General features: G+C 36.3%; 3 protein-coding genes across 4 annotated transcripts in view; 1 reads left to right on the top strand and 2 right to left on the bottom strand.

Moving 5' to 3' along the window:
- LOC131430529 (serine protease snake-like) overlaps positions 1-12422 on the bottom strand; it is a 15637-nt gene extending 3215 nt beyond the window's left edge. The window contains exons 1-3 of the mRNA XM_058595581.1: positions 12291-12422; positions 11962-12201; positions 11366-11633 (exon numbers count right to left, since the gene is read on the bottom strand). Coding sequence (XP_058451564.1) covers positions 11366-11633; positions 11962-12201; positions 12291-12384 — 602 coding nt within the window. The 5' untranslated portion in view covers positions 12385-12422. The remainder of the gene's footprint in view (positions 1-11365; positions 11634-11961; positions 12202-12290) is intronic.
- The window catches only part of LOC131430527 (crossover junction endonuclease MUS81), a 26445-nt gene extending 4862 nt beyond the window's left edge, over positions 1-21583 (top strand). Inside the window, exons 4-5 of one of the 2 annotated variants that reach the window (XR_009229538.1) lie at positions 20944-21018; positions 21447-21583. The gene's annotated coding sequence lies outside the window, so the exon portion shown is untranslated. Of the gene's footprint in view, positions 1-12254; positions 12391-20943; positions 21019-21446 lie in introns of those variants that run through there. The other variant, XM_058595580.1, reaches the window with a different exon arrangement.
- On the bottom strand, positions 21494-27879 carry LOC131430530 (hypertrehalosaemic prohormone). Its single transcript, XM_058595582.1, has 3 exons — positions 27735-27879; positions 21874-22005; positions 21494-21768 (listed from the first exon to the last, which is right to left on the bottom strand). Exons 1-3 carry the CDS (start codon positions 27801-27803, stop codon positions 21730-21732), a joined length of 240 nt encoding a protein of 79 aa, XP_058451565.1. The 5' UTR covers positions 27804-27879; the 3' UTR covers positions 21494-21729.

Genomic DNA, 27879 nt, shown 5'->3' with positions numbered 1-27879 from the left:
TCATATATCTGGAACCAAAAGTCACAACCATTTGATCTTCGAACTTGATCAACGGCCCGACAGTAGCTTTCAAACGAGCCCAAGTTTGTTAAAATCGGATCAGCCATCTCTGAGAAAATTGAGCGCGTTCAAATACAACGCTTTTTGTCGGTTACGTCACTTATACAATCATATCTCCGGAACCAAAAGTCACAGCCATTTGATCTTCGAACTTGATCAATGGCCCGCCAGTAGCTTTCAAACGAGTCCAAGTTTGTTCAAATCGGTTCAGCCATCTCTGAGAAAATTGAGCGCGTTCAAATACAACGCTTTTTGTCGGTTACGTCACTTATACAATCATATCTCCGGAACCAAAAGTCACAGCCATTTTATCTTCGAACTTGATCAATGCCCCGATAGTAGCTTTCAAACGAGCCCAAGTTTGTTAAAATCGGTTGAGCCATCTCTGAGAAAATTGAGCGCGTTCAAATATCTTCGAAAAGTGCACACACATACACACACACATACACACACACACACATACACACACACACACACACACACACACACACAGACATTTTCCGATCTCGTCGAGCTGAGTCGAATGGTATATAACACTATGGGTCTCCGAGGCTCCGTTCGAAAGTCGGTTTTTCCAGCAATTCTAATACCTTTCTATAGAGAAAGGCAAAAAGCCTTCTTAGTCCACTTAGTGAAATTTTCATATATCTTGAAAAATCACCATAGGGGGGAGTACATGAAATTTTCGAAATCGAAAAAAAATTTTTGATGCCAAAAGGCTTAGAATTGCATGAAACGTCGAGATTTAGTGTCATCTCGAAAAAAAATTTTTTTGAAAAAATCGACTTTTTGGGACTTAGAAAAAATATGAAAATTTTTCTAAGTCCCAGAAAGTTGATTTTCTCAAAAAAATTTTTTTTTGAGATGACACTAAATTTCGATGTTTTATGCAGTTTTAAGAGTTTTGGCATCAAAAAAAATTTTCGATTTTGGAAATTTCATGTACTCCCCCCTATGGTGCTTTTTCAAGATCGATAATTGTCAAACCTTTACCACCGGGCAGCACCCCTTAAGCATGTCCGATTTAGGTCAAATTTTGCATGAAGGCTTTTTTCGAGGTGCTTAAACTTTTGAGCACTAGAACTTTACGAAAATAGAGTTGATCCCAAAATTTTGGCACCCTTATATATACAAGAGCGGTAAAAATCAACGTGTTTTGTCGGTTACGTCACTTATACCATCATATATCTGGAACCAAAAGTCACAACCATTTGATCTTCGAACTTGATCAACGGCCCGACAGTAGCTTTCAAACGAGCCCAAGTTTGTTAAAATCGGATCAGCCATCTCTGAGAAAATTGAGCGCGTTCAAATTCAACGCTTTTTGTCGGTTACGTCACTTATACAATCATATCTCCGGAACCAAAAGTCACAGCCATTTGATCTTCGAACTTGATCAATGGCCCGCCAGTAGCTTTCAAACGAGTCCAAGTTTGTTCAAATCGGTTCAGCCATCTCTGAGAAAATTGAGCGCGTTCAAATACAACGCTTTTTGTCGGTTACGTCACTTATACAATCATATCTCCGGAACCAAAAGTCACAGCCATTTTATCTTCGAACTTGATCAATGCCCCGATAGTAGCTTTCAAACGAGCCCAAGTTTGTTAAAATCGGTTGAGCCATCTCTGAGAAAATTGAGCGCGTTCAAATATCTTCGAAAAGTGCACACACATACACACACACATACACACACACACACATACACACACACACACACACACACAGACATTTTCCGATCTCGTCGAGCTGAGTCGAATGGTATATAACACTATGGGTCTCCGAGGCTCCGTTCGAAAGTCGGTTTTTCCAGCAATTCTAATACCTTTCTATAGAGAAAGGCAAAACGGTTATGTGCCCTAGCACAAAATTTGGCTAACCCCTAAATGATCAAACCTGCATCGGCCAGAAATATTCGAAAACACGTTTTCGTTCGGCACGTCAGAAAAGACATTGCACTCCGTTGCAAAACAGAAAGTGTTCTGTAAGTAGCAGAAACTTTACGTCTGCTTAGCGGTTCAAATAGAACTGCCGAGTTTAGCACTAAGCAGTTCAATTTGAACTGCTCTGCACTGATGAGTCAAAGACGAAACGTAAAAATAATAAAAACGGTTATGTGCCCTAGCACAAAATTTGGCTAACCCCCAAATGACATTGCTGTTATGTCAATTGCTGTGAAGTGAAGATGACAAAGCTCTTACCAAGTTAAGAGCAGATGCGGGAAATGGATACATTACTTTATTTTGAAAAAAGGTGGGTTGTAATGTCAGAGACTCGCCATTTGCTGTTACCTCAAAAAAGTCACCTTTGACCATTCAAAATTTTGTTGTATCTCAATGTTCGATCAAGTGTATGAAACTATCGTTCGCCGATGACTAGAATATTTTATATAATCATATCTGCAGAGTTCCTACAAGAACAGCTGGATAATTTAACTAATTGGTGTAACATCAACAAAATGGTATTAAATGCCTCTAAACGCTCCGTCATCTCTTTTAGTCGCAAAAAAAGTCTGTATTCAAGTTCAACTATAATATTTCCCAAACCTGGGACCTGGGTATTTTACTGGATCCCAAGTTAAATTTTAAAGAGCACATAGAGTTTACTTACTCCATAGCTTCTAAGCTATCAAATGATTGGTCTCGATTTATTATTTGTCCGTCGTGATGTTCTTAAGGCTAGTTTTGTGGCAGATATACTTCAGTCGCGAATCGATTGCTCCGAGCTACTGCAATTGTTACAATTAGACATTCGACAGACATTACGTAATATTATCCAGAAATCGTTTCTCATGTTATTGTCTCATTAGATTTAGTTACTATAGAAGTACTAGATTTAAAGAGATGTGCCATTTGGATTGATGCAAATTTTTGATGTTGATGCAAAAGATAAGGAGGTTTTATGCCTGCTGGAGAGCAAGTTTGACAGAAACTAACTCCAGTGGGCTTTTCCCTGCTCCAAATAAAAGAATAAAAAAATGAAAGAAGTTTAGGAAAAGAAAGACATTCAGAGTAAAATTCGACAACAGAAGAAGGCGCTGTCCCAGAAAACAAAACGCGTTTTCCTCGAAAGCAATTTTTGAAAGTCCGTGTCCATCGTCATTCAAAAACTTCTGCACCATTTTTTCAAATTTTGCACACACTTTCTACATATAAAAAACCAGACCCCAACGTTTTCCTTTCCCTTATTTGTTACTTTGGGGAGGTTTAACAGCTACAAAATGACCTATTTTTTCGTGAAAAACAGAACAATCTTTTCATTGATTTATTTAAAGATTTTCTGATTTGTAAAACTCGCGCTCACAATGACCAATATTATTTATCTAACTCCATTATACACAATCCATCAACTGTTATTGAGTCATTTGGCAAGCAATAAATTTGATATCCAATTGAGCACGTGGCTCGAAATGATAAACAACATGAATCAAGTACAGGGTCCGCCATCTAACATTTTTTTTGAACTAGCGGTTATTTCGACATTGGTAACCTTAATGTCACTTCTGATTTGACAGAAACTTAGTTTTTTACTTCCGCTGAACGAAAATGGTTGTGTATACGCGTGAGGAACGCGTGAAAATAGTGCAGTTTTACTTTGAAAATTAGCTTGAAGAAGACGCCGATTTTTGCCAAAAAATCATCTTCTAGGATGAGGCACATTTTCATCTCGGCGGGTATGTTAATAAGCGAAATGGTCGCATCTGAGGTACGGAAAACCTGCACGTTATCATGGAGAAGCCGATGCATCCTCAGAGAGTGACAGTTTGGTGTGATTTGACGCAGTTAGACTATTATCTTTGGGGGGCTGTCAAAGATAAGTATTATGCGGACAAGCCAGAGACAATTCAAGCCTTGAAGGACAACATTCCTGCAACCATAGCTGAAATAAAGATGCATACAATCGAAAATGTACTAAAAAACTGGACCGACCATATGGCGTACTGCAAGGCCAGCAGAGGCAGCCATTTGAATGAAATTATATTCCACAATTAACCGGAAGGATTGTACTTTAATATGAAAAAATAAATTTCGAAATCGGATGAACCGTTTGTGTTTTATTGCATGTTTAAAAAAAAGTTACATGGCGGATCCTGTATGCATGTGAGATCTCCATTCTTTTCTTCGACGACCAAACACTTATGCAACTCGTTGCGCGCCAAACATCAATCGTAGATCTAGCAATCATTGACGACTTTTTCAACGGAAAATTCCATTGTCCATACAAAACAACTTTATGGATTTTTTCCACTTTTCCGGCAAGTTTTCCTAATTTTTTTGATGTACGAACCCGGTGGTGCTGGAAACTAATCAATCAAAAAAAGAATCATGTAAATCCGTCCATCCGTTCTTACGTGATGCGATTAAAATTATGAGTAGGGTTCATTTCATCTGAGCTCCTATTTCCATCTCATCCCTTCACCCCATTACTTTGAGCATGAATAATATCTTACAACGTACCTGAACCAAACTGTGAAATGTTTAATGTTTCTGTGAATATTTGAGCTATTGTCACACTTTTCTATTGGAAGAAATGGTTTTAAATTATTAGGTGATCGTTTTTACCTTTTTCTATATATATAAAAAATAGATATAGAATTCGCTCAAACTTTCGAAAAATTTTCCGAGGCCCGGAGGGCCGAATGTCATATACCAATCGATTCAGCTCAACGAACTGAGCAAATGTCCGTGTGTGTATGTGTGTGTGTCTGTATGTGTGTTGTCAACTAAGAGGTCGAGATCTCAGAGATGGCTGGACCGATTTTGATCAAACTAGTCGCTAATGAAAGGTCTCCCCTTCACCCAGAACGCTATTAAATGGTTTTGAGATCGGATGTTTACTTTTTTAGTTATGCGAAGTTTTATGTCAAAATTTTCAGTTTTTTGACAGTATCTGTCACACTTGACCTTGAAAACAGAATATGTTTCTATACTTAGATTCCACACGGTAATACCTATCCAACAAGCCATAGATTGTTAAAATCCGTCCATTTTCAACGGAGATATCGAAATTTTTGTGTAAACGACTTTTTCCCCTATTCCAGCAGTAGGAGTTTTGAGCGCTGTATGACAAAGTAATGCTTGGGAGCAATGTAAAACACAATTTTTATACTGTTATATACAATTGTTTCTAAATACCAAAAAGACTGTGTACAGCATCCTTTTTCATGACAATTTGCCTCGGACCAATTTTAGCACGGTTCGTTTTTGGCAACATAATCTTTCGAATACGGCATATGTAAACCAGATGATATCAGCATTTTCGAGTTGAAAGTAATTCCATAGTTATATTGATTTAAACTACTTACAGTAAATAATTCTGGAACAACACAACTCCCATATACCATTCGACTCAGTTCGTCGAGATCAGCAAATGCGTGTGTGACAAATAATTTCACTAAATTTTCTCGGAAATGGCTAAACCGTTTCCTACAAACTCAGATTCATATGAAAAGTAATATACTCCCAAATAAGGTTCCTGAATTACGTTTTGATCCGACTTCTGATTACGGAATTACAGGATGATATGTGAAACGAAATTAAAATAATGCAACTCATTTTTCTCGTAGAACCGATCTAAGATTCAAACGAAATCTAAGAATCATCTATGATTCAAATGAGAGATCTTAAAACCCTATAAAACATCTTACTTTTTAGTCAGATCCGATTTCTGGTTTGGGAGATACAGGGTGATTAGTATAAACATCTTCATTTCACATAAATTAATCAGGTTTATCGGGTTTGCAGATTTGGATAGTCGAATACCAAATAAATTTTATTCAGTTTGAGCGGTATTCGTTTTTGGATTCGGAATGTACCCTCAAATTTTAATTCGCACTAGAATTTCTAAAAGATGTCTACACACTCCTCAGGTGAATTTAACTGATTTCGGCTACACCGATTTTAGAATTCCGGTTCCAGTATCGAATCGTTTCTCGAAGCTCAATAATTTTCTCAAAAAAGCCCAAATTGAACTGAAAATTACAGGACTTAAGGTTCCATACAAAATTGGTGAATTTTATCCGATTCTGGAATAACAGATGATGAGTTTTTAAAATTCATACTGATATAGAAGATGTAAATTGTTTGGCGTAATAATTTATGGCCATTCGAATCATTTTGGGTTATGCTAGTTCCTGAATACAGTACCATAAATAATGACGAAAAACTCTAAAGTGGAACTTACTTCGACATCCCATGGAATGTTCAATAGATCGTCACACGTTAAGATTGAAATTCGATACGATTTGCAGTTTCGACATTACAGGGTAATGAGTGATTAAAATCTCAATTTGCCATTTAAAACAACGATAATTAAATTAATATCATGAGAACTATAACACCGAAGAATATCCATCCAAAAAACACATGCGGATTGATGAAACAGGTATCATCTCACTGCTAGGTGGATTAATCACGTTTTTTTCATTTAAAACAAACTCCATTTTCGATTTAGGACACATTTTCGTCTCAATATTTATAGTTCGTCATGTTTCTGAATATCTTCTAAACGATTCGTCTCAAAACATGATCACTTCATAATTAGTAATGTTCACATGCCACTTGTTTAATTATTGATTAAAAACTTCAAACACTACCCGACAAGCAGTAAAAGTCTTCAAAAATATGAGCTGAAAGTTTTTCACTTAGTTCACTTGATTGCGCTTTATTTCATCTCATTTGGTTTCGCAAAGTTGCCAGGTTTTCTCATAATGTTACAAAACAAAATTGTTTTTCTTCTTCAAATTATCATCAACAAGTATTTTTTTTTGGTGTCCGTGACATTAGTTTAATTATATGATTGATATTTATATTTCAAAAAAACTATATCGGCTTCGAATACTACCAGAAAGAGCGTATTAAATACTAATGAAATAACCATTGTGGCAAATCTAGTAGCACTGGCTGTTAAGTGTGTGCGAAGATTTCCTTTTTAACATGCGATTTGTCCGTTGATTAATGAACTTTTAAAGAATTACTGCAATCAAATAGTAATAGATACTCACAGAGAAAAGTCTATATAAAATCTGTACTCTGATTTAAATCAATAAAATCTATGTAAAATCTGTACTCTGATTTAAACCAACGAAAAATTTATACAATACAGATACATCTGTATAAATGGCATCTCTGGCTCTGCATTTTGTTTTTAGAAGGGCTAATGCTTAAACACAATTTCTTTTTTGTTTTGTTGTTAAATTTACCAAATTAACTGCACAGTAAAATTTTAAATTTAAAACGAAAGGTAAAGAAAACGACCCAAAAATTTTTAAACGTCGAAATGATTCAAAACTGGTTCTGAAAATATAGTGTGTTGTCTTATAGTTGACAGCGAACCATTTTTAAGAAAAATTCGGACATTTTGAGCCTGAGAGGTAATAGTGCAATGTTTTGTTTTGATTGCTGTCGCCATTACTAATTAATAGGATGAATAAAGGACTAAAGATAGGATGAATAATAATCCTTTGAGATGGAATTAGGAGCAGAATAATGAACATATCAGAAGTGTTTTTAGCTGATTTTTTTAACATTATTTTAATTTCCAAGAAATGTGAATCAATTCTCCATGTGGAGCAAGGCGAATTAAGTAGAAATATGGAAAAATCATAGTGATTTCAGTGGCTAAATTAGGTTTTTAAGGTAACGTTCTTACAAATGAGATGAAATAGGGAGCCCTTACCCTATTATAATATTATCACAATCGATGTTCAAATCCAATATTGTTTTCTTCGTGTTTGTGATAATTCATAGAACAAACATGACTATTCTGGCTTTCATTATTTTGACTAAAAGTACTTTTGAAAAAAGTAATATTCTGGGTTTATTTATGTTACATACACTTCTTGCGACTCCATAGTGTGTTCATTATATTGAAGCCAACAATAGAGTTTGGTTGCATTTTCGTTATCATCAACCAAACGATAGCTATCTGAATCAATGCAGTAATTGTATGTTATAATTTTGCAATATCTATTTTATTGCTACATCAATTCACAGTAACGATTTACATAACATATACGTTTACGTGTTTATAAAAGTTTCGCAACGGAAAATAAACCTTTTTACCTTTTTTTATAAATAAAAAAATAGGTATAGAATTCGCTCAAAATTTAGAAAAATATTCCGAGGCCGAGTGTTATATACCAATCGATTCAGCTCGACGAAGCAAATGTCCGTGTGTGTGTGTTCGAGATCTCAGAGATGGCTGGACCGATTTTGATCAAACTTGTCGCAAATGAAAGGTCTCCCTGTCACCCAGAACGCTATTGAATGGTTTTGAGGTCGGATGTTTACTTTTTGAGTTATACGAAGTTTTATGTCAAAATTTTCAGTTTTCTGATAGTATCTGTCATATTTGACCTTGAAAATAGAATAAGTTTCCAGACATAGATTCCGCACGGTAATAGCTATCCAAAAAGCCATAGATTTTTAAAATCCGTTAATTTTTAACGGAGACATCGACATTTTTGTGTAAACGACTTTTTCCCCTATTCCAGCAGTAGAAGTTTGGTGCATTGTATGACAAAGCAATGCTTGGGAGCAACGTGAAACACGATTTTTTATACTGTTACATACAATTGTTTCTAAGTACCAAAAAGAATGTGTACAGCATCCTTTTTCATGACATTTTTCCTCGGACCGATTTTAGCACGGTTCGTTTTTGGCAACATAATCGTTCGAATATGACATATGTAAACCAGATGATGGCAGAATTTTCGAGTTGAAAGCAATTTTATCATTATATTGTTTTTAACTACTTACAGCAATAAATTCTGGAATAACATAACACCCATATACCATTCGAATCAGTTCGTCGAGATCAGCAAACACGTGTGTGACAAATAATTTCTACAAACTCAGATTAATATGAAAAGTCGTATGTTCCCAAACAAGATTCCTAAATCATGTTTGGTTCCGACCTCTGGTTCCGGAACTACAGGATGATATGTGAAACAAAATTAAAATTGAGTAACTCAATTTACTCGTAGATGGCTGAACCGATCTAAGATTCAAATGAAAAGTTTTGAGATCCTATTAAAACAGGTTGCTTTTTAGTAAGATCCAGCTTCCGGTTTAGGGGATATAGGGTGATTAGTATAAAAATGTCTATTTCACATAAATTAATAGTCGATAAGCAAATAAACTTATTTCAGTTTTAGTTATATTCAGTTTTCGATTCGGATTTAGTTCTCACTACGATTCCTCAAAGATGTCTACACTGATTGTCAAACATTTTGAAACAAATGTAAACTATACAGCTCCTCAGGTGAATTTATCTGACTTCGGCTACACCGATTTTCGAATTCCGGTTCCAGTATCGAACCGTTTCTCAAGCTCAATAGTATTCTCAAAAAAGGCCAATTCGAATTAAAGAAAAATTCAAATTAAAGGATTTATGGTCCCATACAAATGAATGACTTTTATCCGATTCTGCACGGTAAAGCCAGCGATCGCAAAACAACTAAAATATTAGTTGTTTTTCTGATTTTGATTGGTTAAAATTTGGTACAACTAATCGACTGTTGTTTTAACTAATCTGTCATTTTTGATTTATCGTGCTGGCAGCTTAGCAACGACACAAACAAGTAATGAAACGTTTCAGTTGATCAATGCCAAACACCCTGAGCGAACAATGAAACGTTTCAATGAGATGTCACTCGTGCAATTGAGCAAAGACACAATCCCAGCAAAGTTACTTGTATGCATTAAAGCAAAAAAAAATGTCTCAGTTGTTTCAACTGAAATAATTGAGTTATTTGAACTTAAGACGCCAATTGCAATAAATATTTTTTACTGTTAGGCTCTTCGGCTAATCGTTCACTGCATGAACAACGAAATTTTACCTAATTAACTGCTTATATCTTTATCACTAAACTCACAAAGGATATAGAAATGAACCAAAAGCTTACAATTCTCAAAAGGGAACTCACCAGAAAAATGGTCACAGGGAATTAGGAAATTTTTCCTTCACTTGCAGAATGGCTCGCTGGTAAACCTAATGCTACAGATACACTTTCAAGAAAATACAAATAGTACCACTTAACTTTAGCAGCAAATTTTTAAGCGTCAAGCGGTTTGAATAACATTGTCATGAACTGTCCTAGAATACATTACTCTCAGATGATTTAAACATTTATACTGTAAAAATATCTATTGAACACATGGAAGACTTGTTATACAATTAACTGTTATATCCTTCTGCATACTTTCACTTACGTAAAACTACCACTACGTAACTAACATAAATGACGTTCATTTACCATTGAAAATTTTCAATATGGAACGCTTCTGGTGAAATGAAGAGGTTTTTTGTTCTGCGTTTTGCTGTCTTCGTTCTCCGCCAAGTGACAGCATTTGAATACAACAATTTCGGTTACCTGAATGGTTATGACAAAATCAACAGATATGTTAGTTAATTCAACAACATTTTAGTTGAAACAACCAGGGCGTGAAACAACAATTGCAATATTGTAATTTTGTGATCTGCGGGTTCTCCGTGTAGTCATCGGGTATAGGTTCGGGTCCGGTTTCAGGTAAAAATATCCAAAACCCGACCATCTCTATTACTAATACGATTATTCGGGAGAGTGAAAGAAGCATGCCAGTTTTATTTGTATTCACGTTCTCTAGTTATGTCTGTGACATTACCCACCCGCCTTTTTTGCACAATTTACTCCGTCACTCCGGAACCGGAAGCTTCAGAAAGAAATAGTTTCAGTAAGAAATAGCAATATAATTTTTCCAACTGTCGATTGAACTGTGTTTTATACTCCAATTGATCTACTACGACAATGACTAAGCGAATTTCTACAAGTTTTATTGTTTAATTTATTACTCTGTGCTCAAAACTGCTTGACCGGCTACATAGGTATAGTGGCAAAGTAATTGCACAACTGCAGCTGCCGGCATCGGTATAGTTGTACGTCACGTTGATTTATTAGGGAACGTGAAACTATTGCTAGACTTCGGCCAGCTCAGGCGTATAGGAAAACTTTGCTAATAGTAATTCAATTATATTTCTGAGATACTATTGATGTTTTAAACTTTTGTACTAGCCACGTATTTAAATTGTAATGTAGACATCAGAATGTTCATATCTTTCATTCTGTTTTCCATCGCACGAGTCCACACGAAACCACTGGAGGTTGTTCATTGTGCGGCATAGAACACAATCGTCAAAGCAGCTTACAGTGCAAATACATAGGCATAGTGCAACTGAACTCCCCGGATAATACAGATCAAAGCTTTCGAACGCGGCAATCAACACGGCCATTTGTTTCCATCGCCATCATCGGAGAGTAGGTACTTACTGTTCGGGTGAGATGACACAGTGGCCGGCGGTTAGCACGTACCGATCCGACACTAGCGAGCCACCGCACAGATACTGCACCGCAGGTACACCGCCGTAGCCGACCAGTGCCATGTGTGGGAATTCCCTCGATTTTGCCGCTTCGCCATCGACAATCAGCTCGACCGCTTTGTGGCCACATCTATCGACTCGCTGCAGCTTTGGTTCACCGATGCCCAGCGAATTGGTGTATTCCTTGGAAAACGCTGCCTCACCGTATTCGACGCATTCTGTGACACGAAAGAGGAAGGAGAATTTGAATTTACACAAGCTGACGTTTGCCGAAGCAGCATCAGGATCCTGATGCTGACGTGCTACTACACTGCCGGTTGAAAGTTTATTCTGTTTATACACAATGAACAGTACTGGAATGGCACGTAGGCAGGCGTTCAGTTCCGCTTCTAATTATTAATGCAATTTGGATTGTGTTTTGAATGTACGTTTCCATCTACTATTTCTACTGATATTATTGTGCGTGCTTGGTTTTGTATACTTGCGGTTATGTGCTCACGATATGTTAGAAAACTTTCAACGGGCAGTCTACGGAAATTAACGTACTCTCGGCTGCTCGTGATTGGATGCTTGGAGCCGGCGAGGTGACAGGAGCAGCACTCGTTGATGTTGTCTTCGGTTGGACACCATCTGGGCAGCAAACCACTTGCACTTTGTTCGCATATCCACACTTGGTGGGACCTCCTCTTCTGTTTCGGATGTCATCAATCACGGATGCACATTCGGAAACCAGCCGACAAACGCCAGGGGCGCTGGTCCTTTGAACTGTGCACTCTTCGCCGATCTCTGGTTTGAAAGGGAAAATAAATGATTCATCTAATGTTCTTTCCTTCCTTCAGGTGGAGAAGCGGGATTCCCCCAGTTTTTGCACTCACCTAAGTCAGCTTGCTGGGCATTCACACCTAGTCGACATAACAATGGCACTGATAGAAACGTGAGAATTGTCGTGGATCGCATGCGAAAACGCATCTTTACAGGGCTAGCTTCGTTGCTCGAATGAGGGTTCTGGTGAGACTGTTTCTTCAACAATAATCATTCACGGCAGCACGAGATACGACTAACTAAATTATCGATTAGAGCAAAGTCAATTTAGGCGTTAGGCTAGAACAACGGTTGGAAAATTTAGAATGACTACTGCATCATGTTTGTGTTTGCTTTGGGATATTGAAATTTTTAATTGGTTTTGATGAGAGAAGATTTCAACCAAGGCGGAACTGCCGTGCTGAGAACGCATATACGAAGAGGAATAAAAACATATCATTTAAACCGGTTGTGAACCGAAGTCGAATGTTTCGCAAAACTAATAAAAAGATGCTGAGGCGAACGATTGTTTGCATGTAACTTTATTGAAACTGAAAACTACTGCAAAGATCGGACAGTGAATTCTAGAAACCAAACTTGTTTTTACTGGCGAAATAATATTTTACTCTAGCATTCGACAAACTCTCGCTCAGAACCTAGTAGGCTGGTTTCAGAAAAAAAACTGTTGTTTTAAATGTCGACTTTCATGGCAGAACCTCGTTTTCGTGGGTTGCTTTGATTTTGCACATTCAGATATAGAAGTGATAACGAAGCTTGAAGCAAAACCCAACCCAGTTTCGGTTTCGAGCAAAATTGGCATAAGGTTGCATTTCTATTTAAAAGTGCAAAACCAAAACAAACCACGACCTCAGGATCTTTTCAATTCCAATACACATAAAAGTGCAGTTGAGATAAGTAAAAATCGGTTCAGTCATCCCTGAGAAAAGTTAGTGCACTTATTTTCACAATTTTTTGCACATTTTACCCCATAATTCCGGAACCGGAAGTCGGATCCAAATAATATTCAGGAATTTTGTATTTCATTTGAATCTAAGTTTGTGAAAATCGGTTCAGCCATCTCCGAGAAAAGTTAGTGCAAAAACACGTTACATACACACATACGCACACACACATATACACACAGACATTTTGCGTACTCGACGAACTGAGTCGAATGGTATATGACACTCGGCCCTCCGGGCCTCGGTTCAAAAGTCGGTTTTCACAGTGATTGCATAACCTTTCTATATGAGAAAGGCAAAAATAGGTACAGAATTCGCTCAAACTTTCGAAAAATTTTCGGAGGGCCGAATGTCATACACCAATCGATTCAGCTCGACGAACTGAGCAAATGTCCGTGTGTGTATGTGTCTGTATGTGTGTTGTCAACAAAGAGGTCGAGATCTCAGAGATGGCTGGACCGATTTGGATGAAACTAGTAGCAAATGAAAGGTCTTCCCGGCGACACGACCTGCCACTCACTATTCAAAACTGTATCACAAATTTAACTACCCCTCAGTAACTCGTAATGTCAAAATGAAATCGCTTGAAAAATGTTGGAAACTACAAGGAAATTTTTTTTAAATATTACCATTTAATTCTGTTATAAGTATGTCACGTCACTATACAAATTCACTATGTATCTCACGACACTATAAATCTTGTATAATAAACGTCACATCACATATGCACATTTCGAATACAATTTATATTCATCTTCAGTGTGATAGTTTTGTTTAGTTATTGAAAGAATGCTGCAATGTTGTTCCTTTTATATGAAACGGAAGTAGGTAGATTCCTACAACAGGTATAAACACCTCGAAAAAATTATCTAATTTGTTTAGGGTAGGGAGAGATTAAGTGTTTTCTATGTTTGTCTGTCCCCTGTGTGTAGGTAGTAACTTAAAGAGCCAGGAAGACCTATTTCCTTGGTCTCTGTTTAGTAAAGAAGTGGAATTATGTTTGAAAATTTCCAGACTTTCTGCCGAATCCAATTTCCATGGGTTGGAAATTTGTCTTAAAATTTTTATGTCATTTGTAGTGAAATCATGGTTTTCGGAAAAGGCATGCTCAGCTACTTTCGACTTGAAATGGTGTGATAAACCCCGTTCCAGATCCTTGGATGCTTTCCCTATTTCCGCTATGTGTTCCTTGAAACGGATATCTAATGATCTCTTTGTTTGTCCAATGTATAATTTATCACAATGAGAACATGAAATTTTGTATACCCCCGATTTTTTCAATTTGTCAGTAGGATCTTTAGTAGATCCTAGTAAAGTTTTCAACTGGTTGCTAGTACTACTGAACACTAAATCCAAGCCAAAGGGTTTTAATTTTGATTTAAGTGGATATGCCATGTTAGAGTTGAAGTCTACCGCTATTCTTTTCAAGGTTTTTGATAGGGGGGTCAAAGTTGTAAGTGATAATTTTTTCAATGATCTTAATTTCTTATCGAGGATTGTTTGGATTGAGCGCTCCGGATATCCATTGAGCTTTCCAATTTCGAAGATAAAATTTTTCTCTTTCACTACCGCATCATCTCTGAGGTGAATTTTATGTTCCTATGTAAATTGTTGATTGTATCCAAAATATTTTCCAAATCGTTACGTTTGATGATGCAAAATATATCATCAACGTATCTCCACCAGCGATTAGGTAGTAATCCTTGTTTATTTAAAAGTTCTTCGAGGTTTGCCATAAATAATTCGCATAAAAATGGGGAGAGCGGATTACTCATTGGGGCCCCTTGTAATTGTTTATAAAATTCCCCTCTGAATTTGAAATAATTTAAATCCATGCAAAGCCGGGTTAGAGTAAGGTAAGACCTTACTTTGCATTTCCATAAACTACTACTCTTTTGTTTAACTAACCAATCTTCCAACAGATTGATTGAGTCCTTCACCGGGACACTTGGGAATAAGGAGGCTACATCGAAAGAAACCATTATTTCGTCATCTTCGATTTCACCTGAGTTCAGAAGTTGAGTAGCGAATTCTTGTGTATTGGGAATGGATCTACTAAAAAACTTTTTCGGCATATTTTTGAATTCTTCCACTAGCCATTTGGAGATCCTTTGATTTTTGGTAATGAAGGGTTAGGAACTTTGAGGCGGCTGAGATTGATATCGAAGTTAGGGTTACATTCTATGAGAGTTTTATCTATTTTTTTGATAATTTCTGGAAGGGGGTCGGATCTTTGTTTCCTATATGGTCCGTCATTAATTTTTTGGATGATTATATTGTCATAATCATCCCTCTCTATAATAACAACTTTGTTTCCTTTGTCAGCTTTAACATAAAAAACTGGCTTTTCCCGCAATTGTTTAACTAGCTCTCTTTCATTTTTAGTTTGTTTATTTCTTAATGGAGTATTTTTAATGACTTCAGCTACAATAGTCCTGGCGTCATTTATTTTCGAAAAAGGAAGGTTACAGCTATCTAGACCTGTTTCAACGTCTATAATAACCTGGCGTTGGAATTGGAGAAATTTTACGAGACGAAAATATTAATCGACTTCTTATTATTGCGCCCTGGCTTAATTACAGATACTGAATTGTGTTCGCATCTTTGGGGTATCTTCAAGTGAAAACATCGAACTACGAATCAGTAGTTTTCTAATCAAACAAAACTATCAAGTTACGAAAAAATTCCTGGGGTCTATTTTTTTAATTATGTTCATTATAGTTATTTGGTCTTGATCTTTCTCGATATGGATACAAAACTTTGTAAACTGGGCTTTTTTCTACTACCATTTCTAAATCTATATATCTTTAGATGACCAATATCGCCACCTTAAGTGATTATAAAGTCCGTCTAATTTGCAATCAAAGCTATTGCTCGAACCGCATTCGCATAGGCAGCCAATTCTTGATCACATTCTCAATCAATTGCAGTCCTCAAAGAGCCATATCTCCTTCCGACATGTTTTACCGGGTACAAGATTTTCGATTGTTTAATTCTTGCGATTTTCGAGTGTTTGGTTCACGAGATCTCGAAGATACAATGAACTTAAAACATCAGAAATTTGCATTATGTCCTGATACTTATTATCCGGACGCGTGGCTCAATTGTCATATTTGGTGTCCTGTAATGATCCGTCATAATAATCAGGTCAAGATAATTTAACGAATAAAATCATTCACTAATATATTTGTACTCGTACTTACAGAAGTTTGAAATCACTAGGGAAAATCGTTTTGGTTTTATTCGACATGCTGGTTTGTTTATTTAGTATGGAGCTCCTTGGTAACTAGTTCATAGCAACTTAAACAGTGTTGCACAAGAAGATTATTTTTATCATTTTCAAGGGGTCGCTATATTTGTGGTAACTGGCGGTAAATCGCTCACGAACACTTTTTATTCCAATTTTTCTTCGGAGTGCCTGGTCGTGTCGTCGGTCTTCCCGTCACCCAGAACGATATTAAATGGTATTGAGATCGGATGTTTACTTTTTGAGTTATACAAAGTTTTATGTCAAAATTTTCAGTTCTTTGACAGTATCTGTCACATTTGACCTTGAAAACAGAATATGTTTCCAGACTTAGATTCCGCACGGTAATAGCTATCCAACAACCCAAAGATTGTTAAAATCCGTCCATTTTTAACGAAGATATCGAAATTTTTGTGTAAGCGACTTTTTCCCCTATTCCAGCAGTAGAAGTTTCGAGCGCTGTATGGCAAAGAAATGCTTGGGAGCAACGTAAAACACGATTTTTATACTGTTACCAGGCCCGTGCGCAGGGGGGGTTTTTGGGGGTTTTAACCCCCCCCCCCCCATGAAGAATTTTTTTAAAATTAAGTTTCATGAACAATGGAGTACTTATTATATTAAAGTGCAAATAACTTGACAATTCATACTACGTTTTCAAATTTTTTTTTACAGTTTCAATATTGTGGATGACACAACTTTCTTTTTCGAATTTTGGCGCCTTTCCCACTTTCTGTCAAGTGTTACTGGAAATGCAGTCATCGATGTTACGCATTTGTATAGTGCGTGCCCGAAGTACCGACTACCACCTCTCTCAATAACGCGCATCTTTTCTCTAGAGTAAAGCCCAATACTGCGCACGGGCCTGACTGTTACATACAATTGTTTCTGAGTACTAAAAAGACTGTGTACAGCATCCTTTTTCGTGACATTTTACCTCGGACCGATTTTAGCACGGTTCGTTTTTGCCAACATAATCGTTCGAATATGACATATATAAACCAGATGATGGTATCATTTTCGAGTTGAAAGCAATTCCATAATTATATTTTTTTAAACTACTTAGAGCAATAAATGCTGGAAGAACATAACACCCATATACCATTCGAATCAGTTCGTCGAGATCAGCTAATGCGTGTGTGATAATAATTTCAAAATAAATAATTTCACTCGATTTTTTTCGGAGATGACTCAAACGTTTTCTACAAACTCAGATCCATATGAAAAGTCGTATGTTCCCAAACAAGGTTCCTGAATGATGTTTGGTTCCAACCTCTGGTTCCGGAACTACAGGATGATATGTGAAACGAAATTAAAATTGTGTAACTCATTTTTCTCGTAGATGGCTGAACTGATCTAAGATTCAAATGAAATCTAAGAATCATCTAAGATTTAAATGAAAAGTTTTAATATTCTATGAAACATCTCGCTTTCCAGTCAGATCCAACTTCCGGTTTCGGGAATACAGGGTGATTAGTATAAGAATGTCTATTTCACATAAATTAATCAGGTTTATCGGGTTAGCAGATTCGGATAGTCGATAACCAAATACACTTTTTTCAGTTTTAGTGATATTCAGTTTTCGATTCGGAAGGCACTCAAAAATTTGATTCGTACTACGATTTCTCAAAGATGTCTACACTGATTTTCAAACATTTTGAAACAAATGTAAACTATACAGCTACTCATGTGAATTTATCTGACTTTGGCTACACCGATTTTCGAATTCCGGTTTCAGTATCGTTTCTCAAAGTTCAATCGTTTTCTCAAAAAAGCCAAGTCGAATTTCAGAAACAAAAATTAAATATTAAATAAACTTATAGTCCCATACAAAATTAATAAATTTTATCCAATTCTGACTTCCGATTCTGGAATTACAGGTTGATGAATTTTTGAAATTCAAACCGATATGGAAGATGACAATCCCGAAAAGCTTCAAAGTTGGACTCAAAACTATTGCAATTTATTCGTCAAGTCAATTCACGGCCATACGAATCGGTTTGAGTTATGCTGGTTCCTGAATACCGGCTCTGGAAGTACCTTAAATTACCGTAAACTTTGAAATGGAACCTACTTCGACATATCATGGAATGTTTAATCGATTGTCCCACTTTTAAATTTAAATTCGATCCGATTTGCAGTTTCGACATGACAGTGTAATGAGTGATTAAAATTTCAAATTGCCACTTAAAACGACGGACATTAGAATAATGTCATGAAAACTGAAAAACCGAAGAATATTCATGCAAAACAACACATGCGAATTGATAAAAAAAGGTATCATCTCAATGCTAGGTGGATTAATCACGTTTTTGAGATGCATTGGTAGCTCTTGCAATGCTTCTTGCTGGTTTTCACTCCAGATGCAGTAATTTTACTTGTTGACGTATCCATTCACCCAGAAATGAGCTTCTTCGCTGAACACCATTTATCGATAAAAAAGTGGATAATTTTGTCAGCGCCCATTCATTATTAAATTATAGACCAAACGCCGATTCATAATTGAATTATAGATCAAACTGATCAAGTTTGATAATGACACAAGACACGATTCACGCATGATGTTTCAACAACAGGTAGGTGTGTGTCAGAGACATAATCGGATGGACGTAAATAAGAATAACATTGACTCGCTGTAACTGAAACTGTGCCCTTATAAAGTATGGTATCAACTCTGGCGAACGACGAATACAGCTTAAAATTGCAGCTAAATAAAAGACATAATAATAATAATAAGTCCAACATCAAAAATTATGTTAATACGTTAGATACAACAAGAGATATTCACGATCAAAAACTCATCACTGTAAAACGTGAAAATGAAAATGCAGTAATTCTACGGCAGATTAAGGGGCGGGTAGGGTCTAACACTTTTGAAAAATCATTTATTATTTTCTTTATATTTTCTTATAGCAAAACGTCTGAAGAATTTTCTGTGAAATTTTCAAGTCTATTGGAACGAAACTCTGAAAGTTATGGACCTTTATCTATGGCTATCTCATTCTACGAAGAAGCAAGAGCTCGGCGCACAGGCCCAAGGTTTCTATTTCGATTGACTTCAAAACTTGACAAAACATTCTTGAAATGTTTCGTTATAATAAATTATAAAAGAAAATATATGTTTTTTGAAAATGTTCTACCCTACGGGCTCCCTGGAGTCATAAATCAAATAAACATAGATTTCCCAGTGTAATACTAATGTAGTTGAGCAACCCGTGACAGCAAAAGCACCGTCTGGTGGAGAATGGGTGCGTAAATGCTCCTAAAATGCATGCATAAAGTTGCCTGCGCATTTAACAAAACCACAGTAGCTAATGGAAAAAAGTACACCCGTTTCTCACTAGAGGTGCTGTTAGTGTCACCGTACAGTCAGAAATCTATGTCTAGAAAAACTCTACTCTAACTATGCTGCGTTCATTTGCTCACTTCTGATTAGTCTGCGCTGAGATACAGTGGACACCGCAAATCATGATTTTTAAGAAGCGTTCTCGAAAATACCTCTTCACCGACTTATTTCTCAATATTTTTCCACGGAAAAATTACAAAACATTGTTCGAATGATACTTTTTATCATGCAAAACTTTTGAATTTATTTTGTTGAACGATAATTCTGGAAAAAAATCGCAAAAATGATGATTTTATTCATCGTTTAGACCCTATCCCCCCTTAAGGAACGGTTTGTTGTTTTGACTGGCACTCTTCATACGCGATTTCAATTTAGTAAGAACAAAACCACACACTTCATTATAGCAGACCCTGTCAGCTTGGAGCGATATCAATCTTCAGTTCAACAACGCCATCGCACGGCGTCACATTCAACATATCATGTCAATTGTATGGGTGCGCTGTGCTGCTATTTTGGCGCGCACGAATTTGACATTTCTTTTCCTTACTTATATGTATATGAGATTCGATGCGGACTCGCCTGAGGGCGCCATGCTTGCAAAAAGGATGTTGCCAATGATTTGTTCGGGAAATGAGAGAGCTGGATATCTTTTTAATATGATGTCTTTGATAATAGAAATGTTCACACTTCTTTTTGGACATCTTGCTATTTGACAGTTCAATTTACGGTGTCCGTTGAATGCAATTTAGCAAACATTTTCGAATTAGTATTCTTTTTTAACACAATAGAGGATTACTGTTATGTCTTTTTGGAATTGTATGAGATTCGTCAAATTGATGCTTATTGGCATATATTGAGAAAATATTCTCATAGTATTCAAACGAAGAGAATGATGTTTATTTCATCTATTTTGACGGATTGTCAATTTTAAGGTAATTTTGAAAAATCCTAAATAATCTAAAATGTCAAAATAGCCAATTCATCAAATCTTTTCCTAAAGTAGCAGTGCTAGTGTAATAGATTAGTCAACCTACCTTTTGGTGTAAAATGACTACCCATACATTTTTTGTGTACCCGCGAAATGTATTTAAAGCATATTCCTTTCAAAAGTTAAACTATCGTGCAAATAGTTATTGTATTGTATAGGTACTCTATTTTATTCTTTGCTGTTTCAGATCCCATAAGACGAGACGAGAAGGATGTCGGCTGCATATTTAGATTCACGGCGAGGAACGATTCTACTACGGGTGGTAAGTTTTTGTTTTGATAAATTGTCATCACGACCTGTATCCGGCCGATGACGACAGAAAAAAACGCTTGACTGTAAAGCCACGGAGGAAAGGACCACTTTCCTGCCAGCCGGCTACAGTGTGATTTGCATTAGTTTTCAATCTGAGGCCGTAGGGTCGGTTTTTTTTTATCGCAACATGATGATTCTGGATTGTTAGAGTCACCACCGGGGCTGGTTCATGGTACAATCGTTTTTTCCTGTATCCTTTCTACATCACACGGCACAGCCTGTGTATGTTAGAAAGGGATATTTTAAACGGTGGTACAATGAATTGAACGCTCGAACGTTTGATTCACAATCCGCTGATTGCTTTTAGTGTAGTTGCTTTTGTAAGATGACAGTACTTTAATTTGGAAACTGAATCAATTTGTTTCTTTCGCGGTTTAGGTCACGTGCACAGGAGGGATTGTCAAGGACATCAAGGAAAACATCACTTTTCACTTATGCCATTTTCTGTGATCTACGCTAGCATGTATATGTATGTATTTGCGTGTACCTCTCGAGTGATTTGCATCTCACAGGGAACGAAACGGATGTGATATATAGGTATTTGTATAGGTACATACACTTTTGAAACTTAGCAAGTAGAGCAAAAATAAAAGCATTCTCCGCTGGTTGGGACTAATTTCGGTTTCTTGTTGAGCGTTGATGACAGCCGTACGAGCTTCGTTCACTTCTGGTTACAATCCAGGATTTTTTGGGCTTCGCTCTGGGTGACGAATGAGGAAAACAAAAAACAAAAAAAAAAAAACAAAACGGAAACGATGTTAGTGTCTATTGCCGGAAGCGCTTCTCCGTATGGCGATAGTCTCACCTGTATCATCCGATAGATAACCATCAGTGAATCAACGGGTGTTTTGCAACCATCCTGGCCTCCGAACGCATTCGGCATATTCAACGCCATTTGAGCTGATGATCGCTTTCCCCAGGATGGCGTGAATGTGAGCTGTGGAAGAATAGAAACGATTTAAGGATTAGAGTGTGGAGAAAAGTCGAGTACTTCGCGAAAAAGAACGAATTTTTATCCGTACTTTGACGGCTCGACGTTGTCACGCAGCGAGGTTTTCACTTGTAGTCCAGTGAAAAGAAAGTCCATTGGACTATATACAAAAATTAACTGGCCATATAGCCTAAGTTGCTGTGCCATCACATCGGCGTTATATCAAGTGAGGTGACGCTAACCAGAATAAAGAAGAAAAAGAAGACATTCAACACAACATGATTTGTTGCTTACATTGACTAATGTTTCGTGGGATGAGACAATAATAAACTAAGTAAATTCTAGGTAATAATTTTAGGTAATTTTCTCTTTCTTATTTCAAGAATCACTTCTTCTTTTTCACTTCTGGGGTGGAATCACGTAAGGTGATTATCACTTTTGAAAATTTGGAATCATGTAAGGTGATAATCACCAAGTTCTGTCACCGCTGCTGAAAGGCTAACATCACTATCAAATGTTGGCATTACGTAAAGTAATAGTCACCACGATTTAATCACCTTCATGTCAAAATTGAGGTGATACCAATTTAGTTATCACTTTTAGTAGTGATTTGATTTTTTGAGAAGCGGCTTTATAAATTATTGTCCGTTAGGTGAATTTTAAACCACTGACATAAACATAACCTACCAAAATTGGTCGGAGAGGATAATTTTTTAAGAAAATTCGTACTGATATTGTGTCAAAATTAAATACCAAAATGAAAAGTAACTTAGTTTGTATAGTTTAAAGAATTCATAGAATGAACGGTAGTATTTATCAATTAAATCAATTCATTTATGTTGTAATTATTATTTGAAGGAATATAATTGGGGTATTCGTAGAGTCAAAGATAAATTGCTTTCTGTAAAAGTGATAAATTTATGAATGTAGACATCTCCTGTTTGCACATAACGTACCAACATAAAAAATTTTTGCTAACATTTTCAGTAGAATTAGACGGTCGTGACTTGGTGAGCGACGTATCAGTCTCGTTCAACTGAACGAGTAAAAAAGATTAAACTGCGTTCCTAATTTTCTTCTTCTAAGTTGAACTAAATAAGGCAATATTTTTTGACAATTAGTTGCTAATCATAGTGGATATTCGTAGTTCCGGTGGGTAAAATTTCCAAAATGGAACTAGCATTCGAAAGCTCTGTGAAATGCCATAATCGTAAAGTGAATGAAAACTATACACACAATTATTTAACGAATCTTTCTCATTCAAGAGGAATGCCATCCGTTGTGCGACATCAATAAGATCTAGCAATTCGAGTCATTTCAAAGCTAGCAAATTTATCCCAAAAAACTGACTGTGACATTGATTTCCAATAAAAATCGGCACTAAATTAAACCAGCAAGTGATTTTTTTTATTTGTTTGTGCTCAGTTTGCCATACTCGCGAGGCAATTTTTTTCAACGTTACCCTTCGATCCATACAAATCATCATTGATAAACATGACTCGAATTAATGAAAAGAATTGAAAACTATAGGAATAAAAATTTAGATTTTAAAATATTTTATGGATATACGCCACATTCATATTTTACTCCTGAAAAATTGACGTTTCTTGACAGGTGATAAATGGAGTGAAGTTGGCTCAATCACCGGTGATGGTGATAGTAAAAGTGATCACCTTCGGTGATTTCAAACATTCTGGTGATCAACTCTTTATCACCAGGAGGTGATTGTGACTTATCACCATACATGATTCCACCCCTGGGTGGCGTCACCTCACTTGAGATGACACACTCAAAAAATATTTCACTTATTTTTCAGATGCAAAACCATATAAATATTTTCCATAATGTTTTACATGTAAACGATACTGATCTCACACATAGCATTCATATGATCCATACTATAAAAATTATTGTTGAAAACATATGCATTATATATGTGCTCCACTTATTTATCATGGGAATTTCACATACATATCATCCTCATCCTCTATTTGAATAATATGTATGTTTCATGTAAACTTCATTTACCTATCATAGGAAAATCACATGGAGTTTACCTGAAATTGGTATAGCTTTTATTTAATTTTCAAGCAACTTTTATGTGTTGTTATAATAATTATCAAATCTATTGTCCCACGACAAAAGGGCCTAAATGCAAGTGACAGTTTCTCTTCGTTTATTTTCTCTTTCACGAATTATCGGATTGATTTTATATTTGATGCAGACTTCTTCACATAATTTTCAGGTCTATTTAACAAGCAATACTGTCATCAGAAACTTGATCGTTATCTGCACACGGTTGATCTGCGTTTTCGATTTCTGGTGCATTCAGTACTCTTAATATTTTATGTTTCTGAACAATCAAAACAAATCGTCATACTTCCATGCAGTTTCCGTCGGTTCTAAATAAGTTTGTAGATGTTCGACTGTGATTGTAAGCAACTTAAATACTCCAATTCCACACTCTGAAAAATTTAAAGCTAAATGATAGTACTATTATTTATGATCAGTAGGATGTATTTACGTTCAAACACTTCCAGTAAACTTTTCGGGAATCCTAAATCCGCGAGCAACGTATCTACCAACGTCTCGTTACTTGACGCCATTTTGAAATTCTTATTTTTCACAGTTTACTATCACATAATATTCATGTGTTTCTTCACATAAGGTGTATGTGCTATACACTTAAGAACTATCGGGTTTCCGATTGAAATTTATATATAAACACATAAATGTCATATGATGCATATAAATATAATGTGAAAGGTAGTTTTTAATAAGTATATGCTTTTTCACATAGAATTAAAGTGTCGTTTGGGCTCAGTGCACCGATTGATGGTACAGCAACTTAGGCTAAATATTGCCACTTAATTTTCGTTTATAATCCAATGTTTGGCAAGAAGGCTCTGTATTTGGTGGGATCAGAAAGGTGTGGTTTACCTTATGATCAAAAAAGAACCGGAATTTTCATTTTAAAATTCCCGCGCTTGTCCAATCGGTACACTTTTATTCTCCCAACGTTGGCAACACTTTTATACACATTCTGTCAAATTTTGACGCATATCGTACGATTAGTTTTTGTTTGGCGTCTATACAAAGAAGTTGAAAAATTTTCGTGTGGCAATTTTTATAATGGATGAAAATTTAGAGCAACGTGCGTGCATCAAACTTTGTGTTGCAAATGGATTTAAATGTTTCGAAACGTTGAAAATGTTAGAAAAGGCCTTTGGTGAATCGTGTCTAGGAAAAACACAGGCATACGAGTGGTATAAACGCTTCAAAGGTGGTCGTACAAGCTTGGATCATGATGAGATCCCTGGCCGCCCAACAACATCTGTTACTGAAGAAAACATAGAATCGGCGAAGCAAATCGTGTTGCAAAATCGTTCTGTACCGATTAGAGAGATTGCTGTGTTGTTGGGCATCTCTTATGGATCAGACGAACACATTTTAACTGATGTTTTGGGTTTGAAACGCGTCGCTTCTCGGCTGGTGCCAAAAAAGCTGAATTTCATTCAAAAATAGCGTCGTGTTGATTTTTACGCATCAATTTTACATCTATTAAGTACTTTATAGAAAATACGCCATGGGTAAACATGCTTTGTTTTATATTAAATGCATGATTTTACCAATGTAATAAATATGTAGGCTAACGAAAACATGACAAAATTGGAAGAAAAATGCAACATATTTTTTGCAGATACTACTGATCGGACTGCTATTTTAAATGTTTTTTTTTTACTTTGCATGAAGTTTAATTTGAAAATTTCATTTACCGACTTAAATAAAGTTGGTCCTAAGTACGATATTTATTTATTATGTAGCATTCGTCACTTCCTTGATGCTTGGAATCTTCCTTAAAAAACTACCTGCGCTACCGATCCTTCTTTTGTACAGGAATCGCGTACGTACACGTTCGAGTGAAAATAAGAATGGCTTTTTCGCATTCGTTCGAAAGCATGTGTTCGCCGAATAGTCAATACGGACGTAAGCAAGCATGATGATACAAAATCAGCGAAAAAAAACAAGTCAAATAACAAATGATATCAACAGGGCCGTACCCAGAATTTCATTTCGGGAGGGGCCCAAAGATGAAAAAATAATGTTAATGAGGATTGCTTATGTATCTAATTCTCTGTGTGCTTTTTACTACTGTTTTTTTACATAAACTTCAAACTTTCCCACTGGAATTGATATTGTATTACATTTCATTAGGTGTACTGTTTTGTAATTTCTGTAACACATGTCTGAGACATTGGAAATAATTATATGTTTTTGATTTCGGGAGGGGCCAGGGCCCCTCGGGCCCCCCCTCTGGGTACGTGACTGGATATCAAAGATTTTTATTTACAACTCAAATCTGTACCAGAACTGATAGTTTAAAGTTGGATGGGCGTTGTTTTTATGCATGTACGATGTTTAAAAGTGTAATTAATTCGAACGTAAACGGGAATACGAATTTGATATACTTTTGAACGTATCGCATACGGCCGTAAACAAGAATGAGGGTGTAACTGAATGCTGTGGCGGCCAAGTTCTAGTCAATTGGACTGTCGCTTCATGTGTTTTCATATGCAGGATAGTTTAATTAGCAAAACAATTTCCCCGGTTAGGAGCTAGTTACGTATTCGGTTGTGGTAACATTTTCGCGGTTTTCATTACATAGTTGCATTCGCATGTCATTTTTTCAATCTGTTTTCCCCGTTAGATACTGATCGAATTTTTAACTGCGTAGTGCCAAGCGAAAACGTACAACGTAAATCACAGTTGTCTAGCCGAATTTCGGGAAAAGCCAACACATATTTCGAGACTACGGTAACTGCATTTGGTGATTTCGGGATAATTGTTACTCACGGATATGTTCAGCACAAGATTTTGCCAAATCTCGGCAAAAAGATCGCTTTTTGTCGAAAAATCAGTAAATCTACTTAACCGATTCTCGAAATTCATAATATTGATTTCTCAGCAATAAGCAGAATTGTGTGTTGGCGATCGGTCTCTGCATTTTACTTTACCGAGCTCGAGAATTGGCTTATTAATAAAATATTCCATAATTAGATACTAGTTTTTTAATTAAATTCATATATGATGGTTCAGAATGCATGCATATAAAACAATATGGAAGCTTTTAATTTAAAACTATTATAATGTCACATTTCCTCTCGCATTTTAAATATATCTAGATTAACGAGAAAAAGTTTAATTATATCAGAACGATTGAATCGTACTACTTTATCCTCAATTAATTATAATGATCGGTATTTTTTATTCACACTAAAAAGAATTCTCCTTGCACAACCAGATTCGCGAAAGCGAAGTTTCCATTATCTCAAGCAGTCTGATCGCATGAAATTTCTCACTTCTGGTACACACTAGTAGTACGGATGTGTTAACGAATCAGGATGGTAGACAAAAGGTGTGAGAATTTGTGTTTGTAGTGGCACGGTTGTTAATGTTTCGGCCAAATTCAAAAACTAGTTGAAAATTGGGTCTTCACAACATTCTCAAATCTCATCACATTTTTTTTCTCGCAAAAGCTAGAATGTTACGACGTCACATGATTTCGACAGGAAGAAACTGTTAACACTCTCACCCTTAGTGCATCATCCTGCTAACGAACGGATGGTAGCTCCATCGTGACAAAGTCCATGCAGGAAATTGCTACACTGGTTTTCCGGTTTTAATTAATCTTAATCGCTAATTATTTCCGCCGATGGGGGAGAGATCTCGCTTACCTGCGCTTCACAGACGAAGATCAAAGAGGCACAGATAAGCAGCACACTGAACAGTTTTACTAGATCCATTTCCGTGGGTGCGAGTCCTATTTAGGTAGTGATACGAAACTGTACTTCGGATTACACTTTATTGTTGGCTGACACT

This window comes from Malaya genurostris, chromosome 2 (assembly GCF_030247185.1).
Source record: "Malaya genurostris strain Urasoe2022 chromosome 2, Malgen_1.1, whole genome shotgun sequence".
NCBI lineage: Eukaryota > Metazoa > Arthropoda > Insecta > Diptera > Culicidae > Malaya > Malaya genurostris.
Note: the sequence above shows the minus strand (reverse complement) of the source record. Positions and strands in the feature narration are given on the sequence as shown.

Excerpts from the sequence above, each read along its gene's own strand:
- LOC131430530 (XM_058595582.1), bottom strand. The coding sequence starts at position 27,803 with ATGGATCTAGTAAAACTGTTCAGTGTGCTGCTTATCTGTGCCTCTTTG. Across the intron at positions 22,006-27,734 it reads TCTTCGTCTGTGAAGCGCAG|CTCACATTCACGCCATCCTG; the intron begins GTAAGCGAGATC and ends ATTCTTCCACAG. Across the intron at positions 21,769-21,873 it reads TTATCTATCGGATGATACAG|AGCGAAGCCCAAAAAATCCT; the intron begins GTGAGACTATCG and ends TTCGTCACCCAG.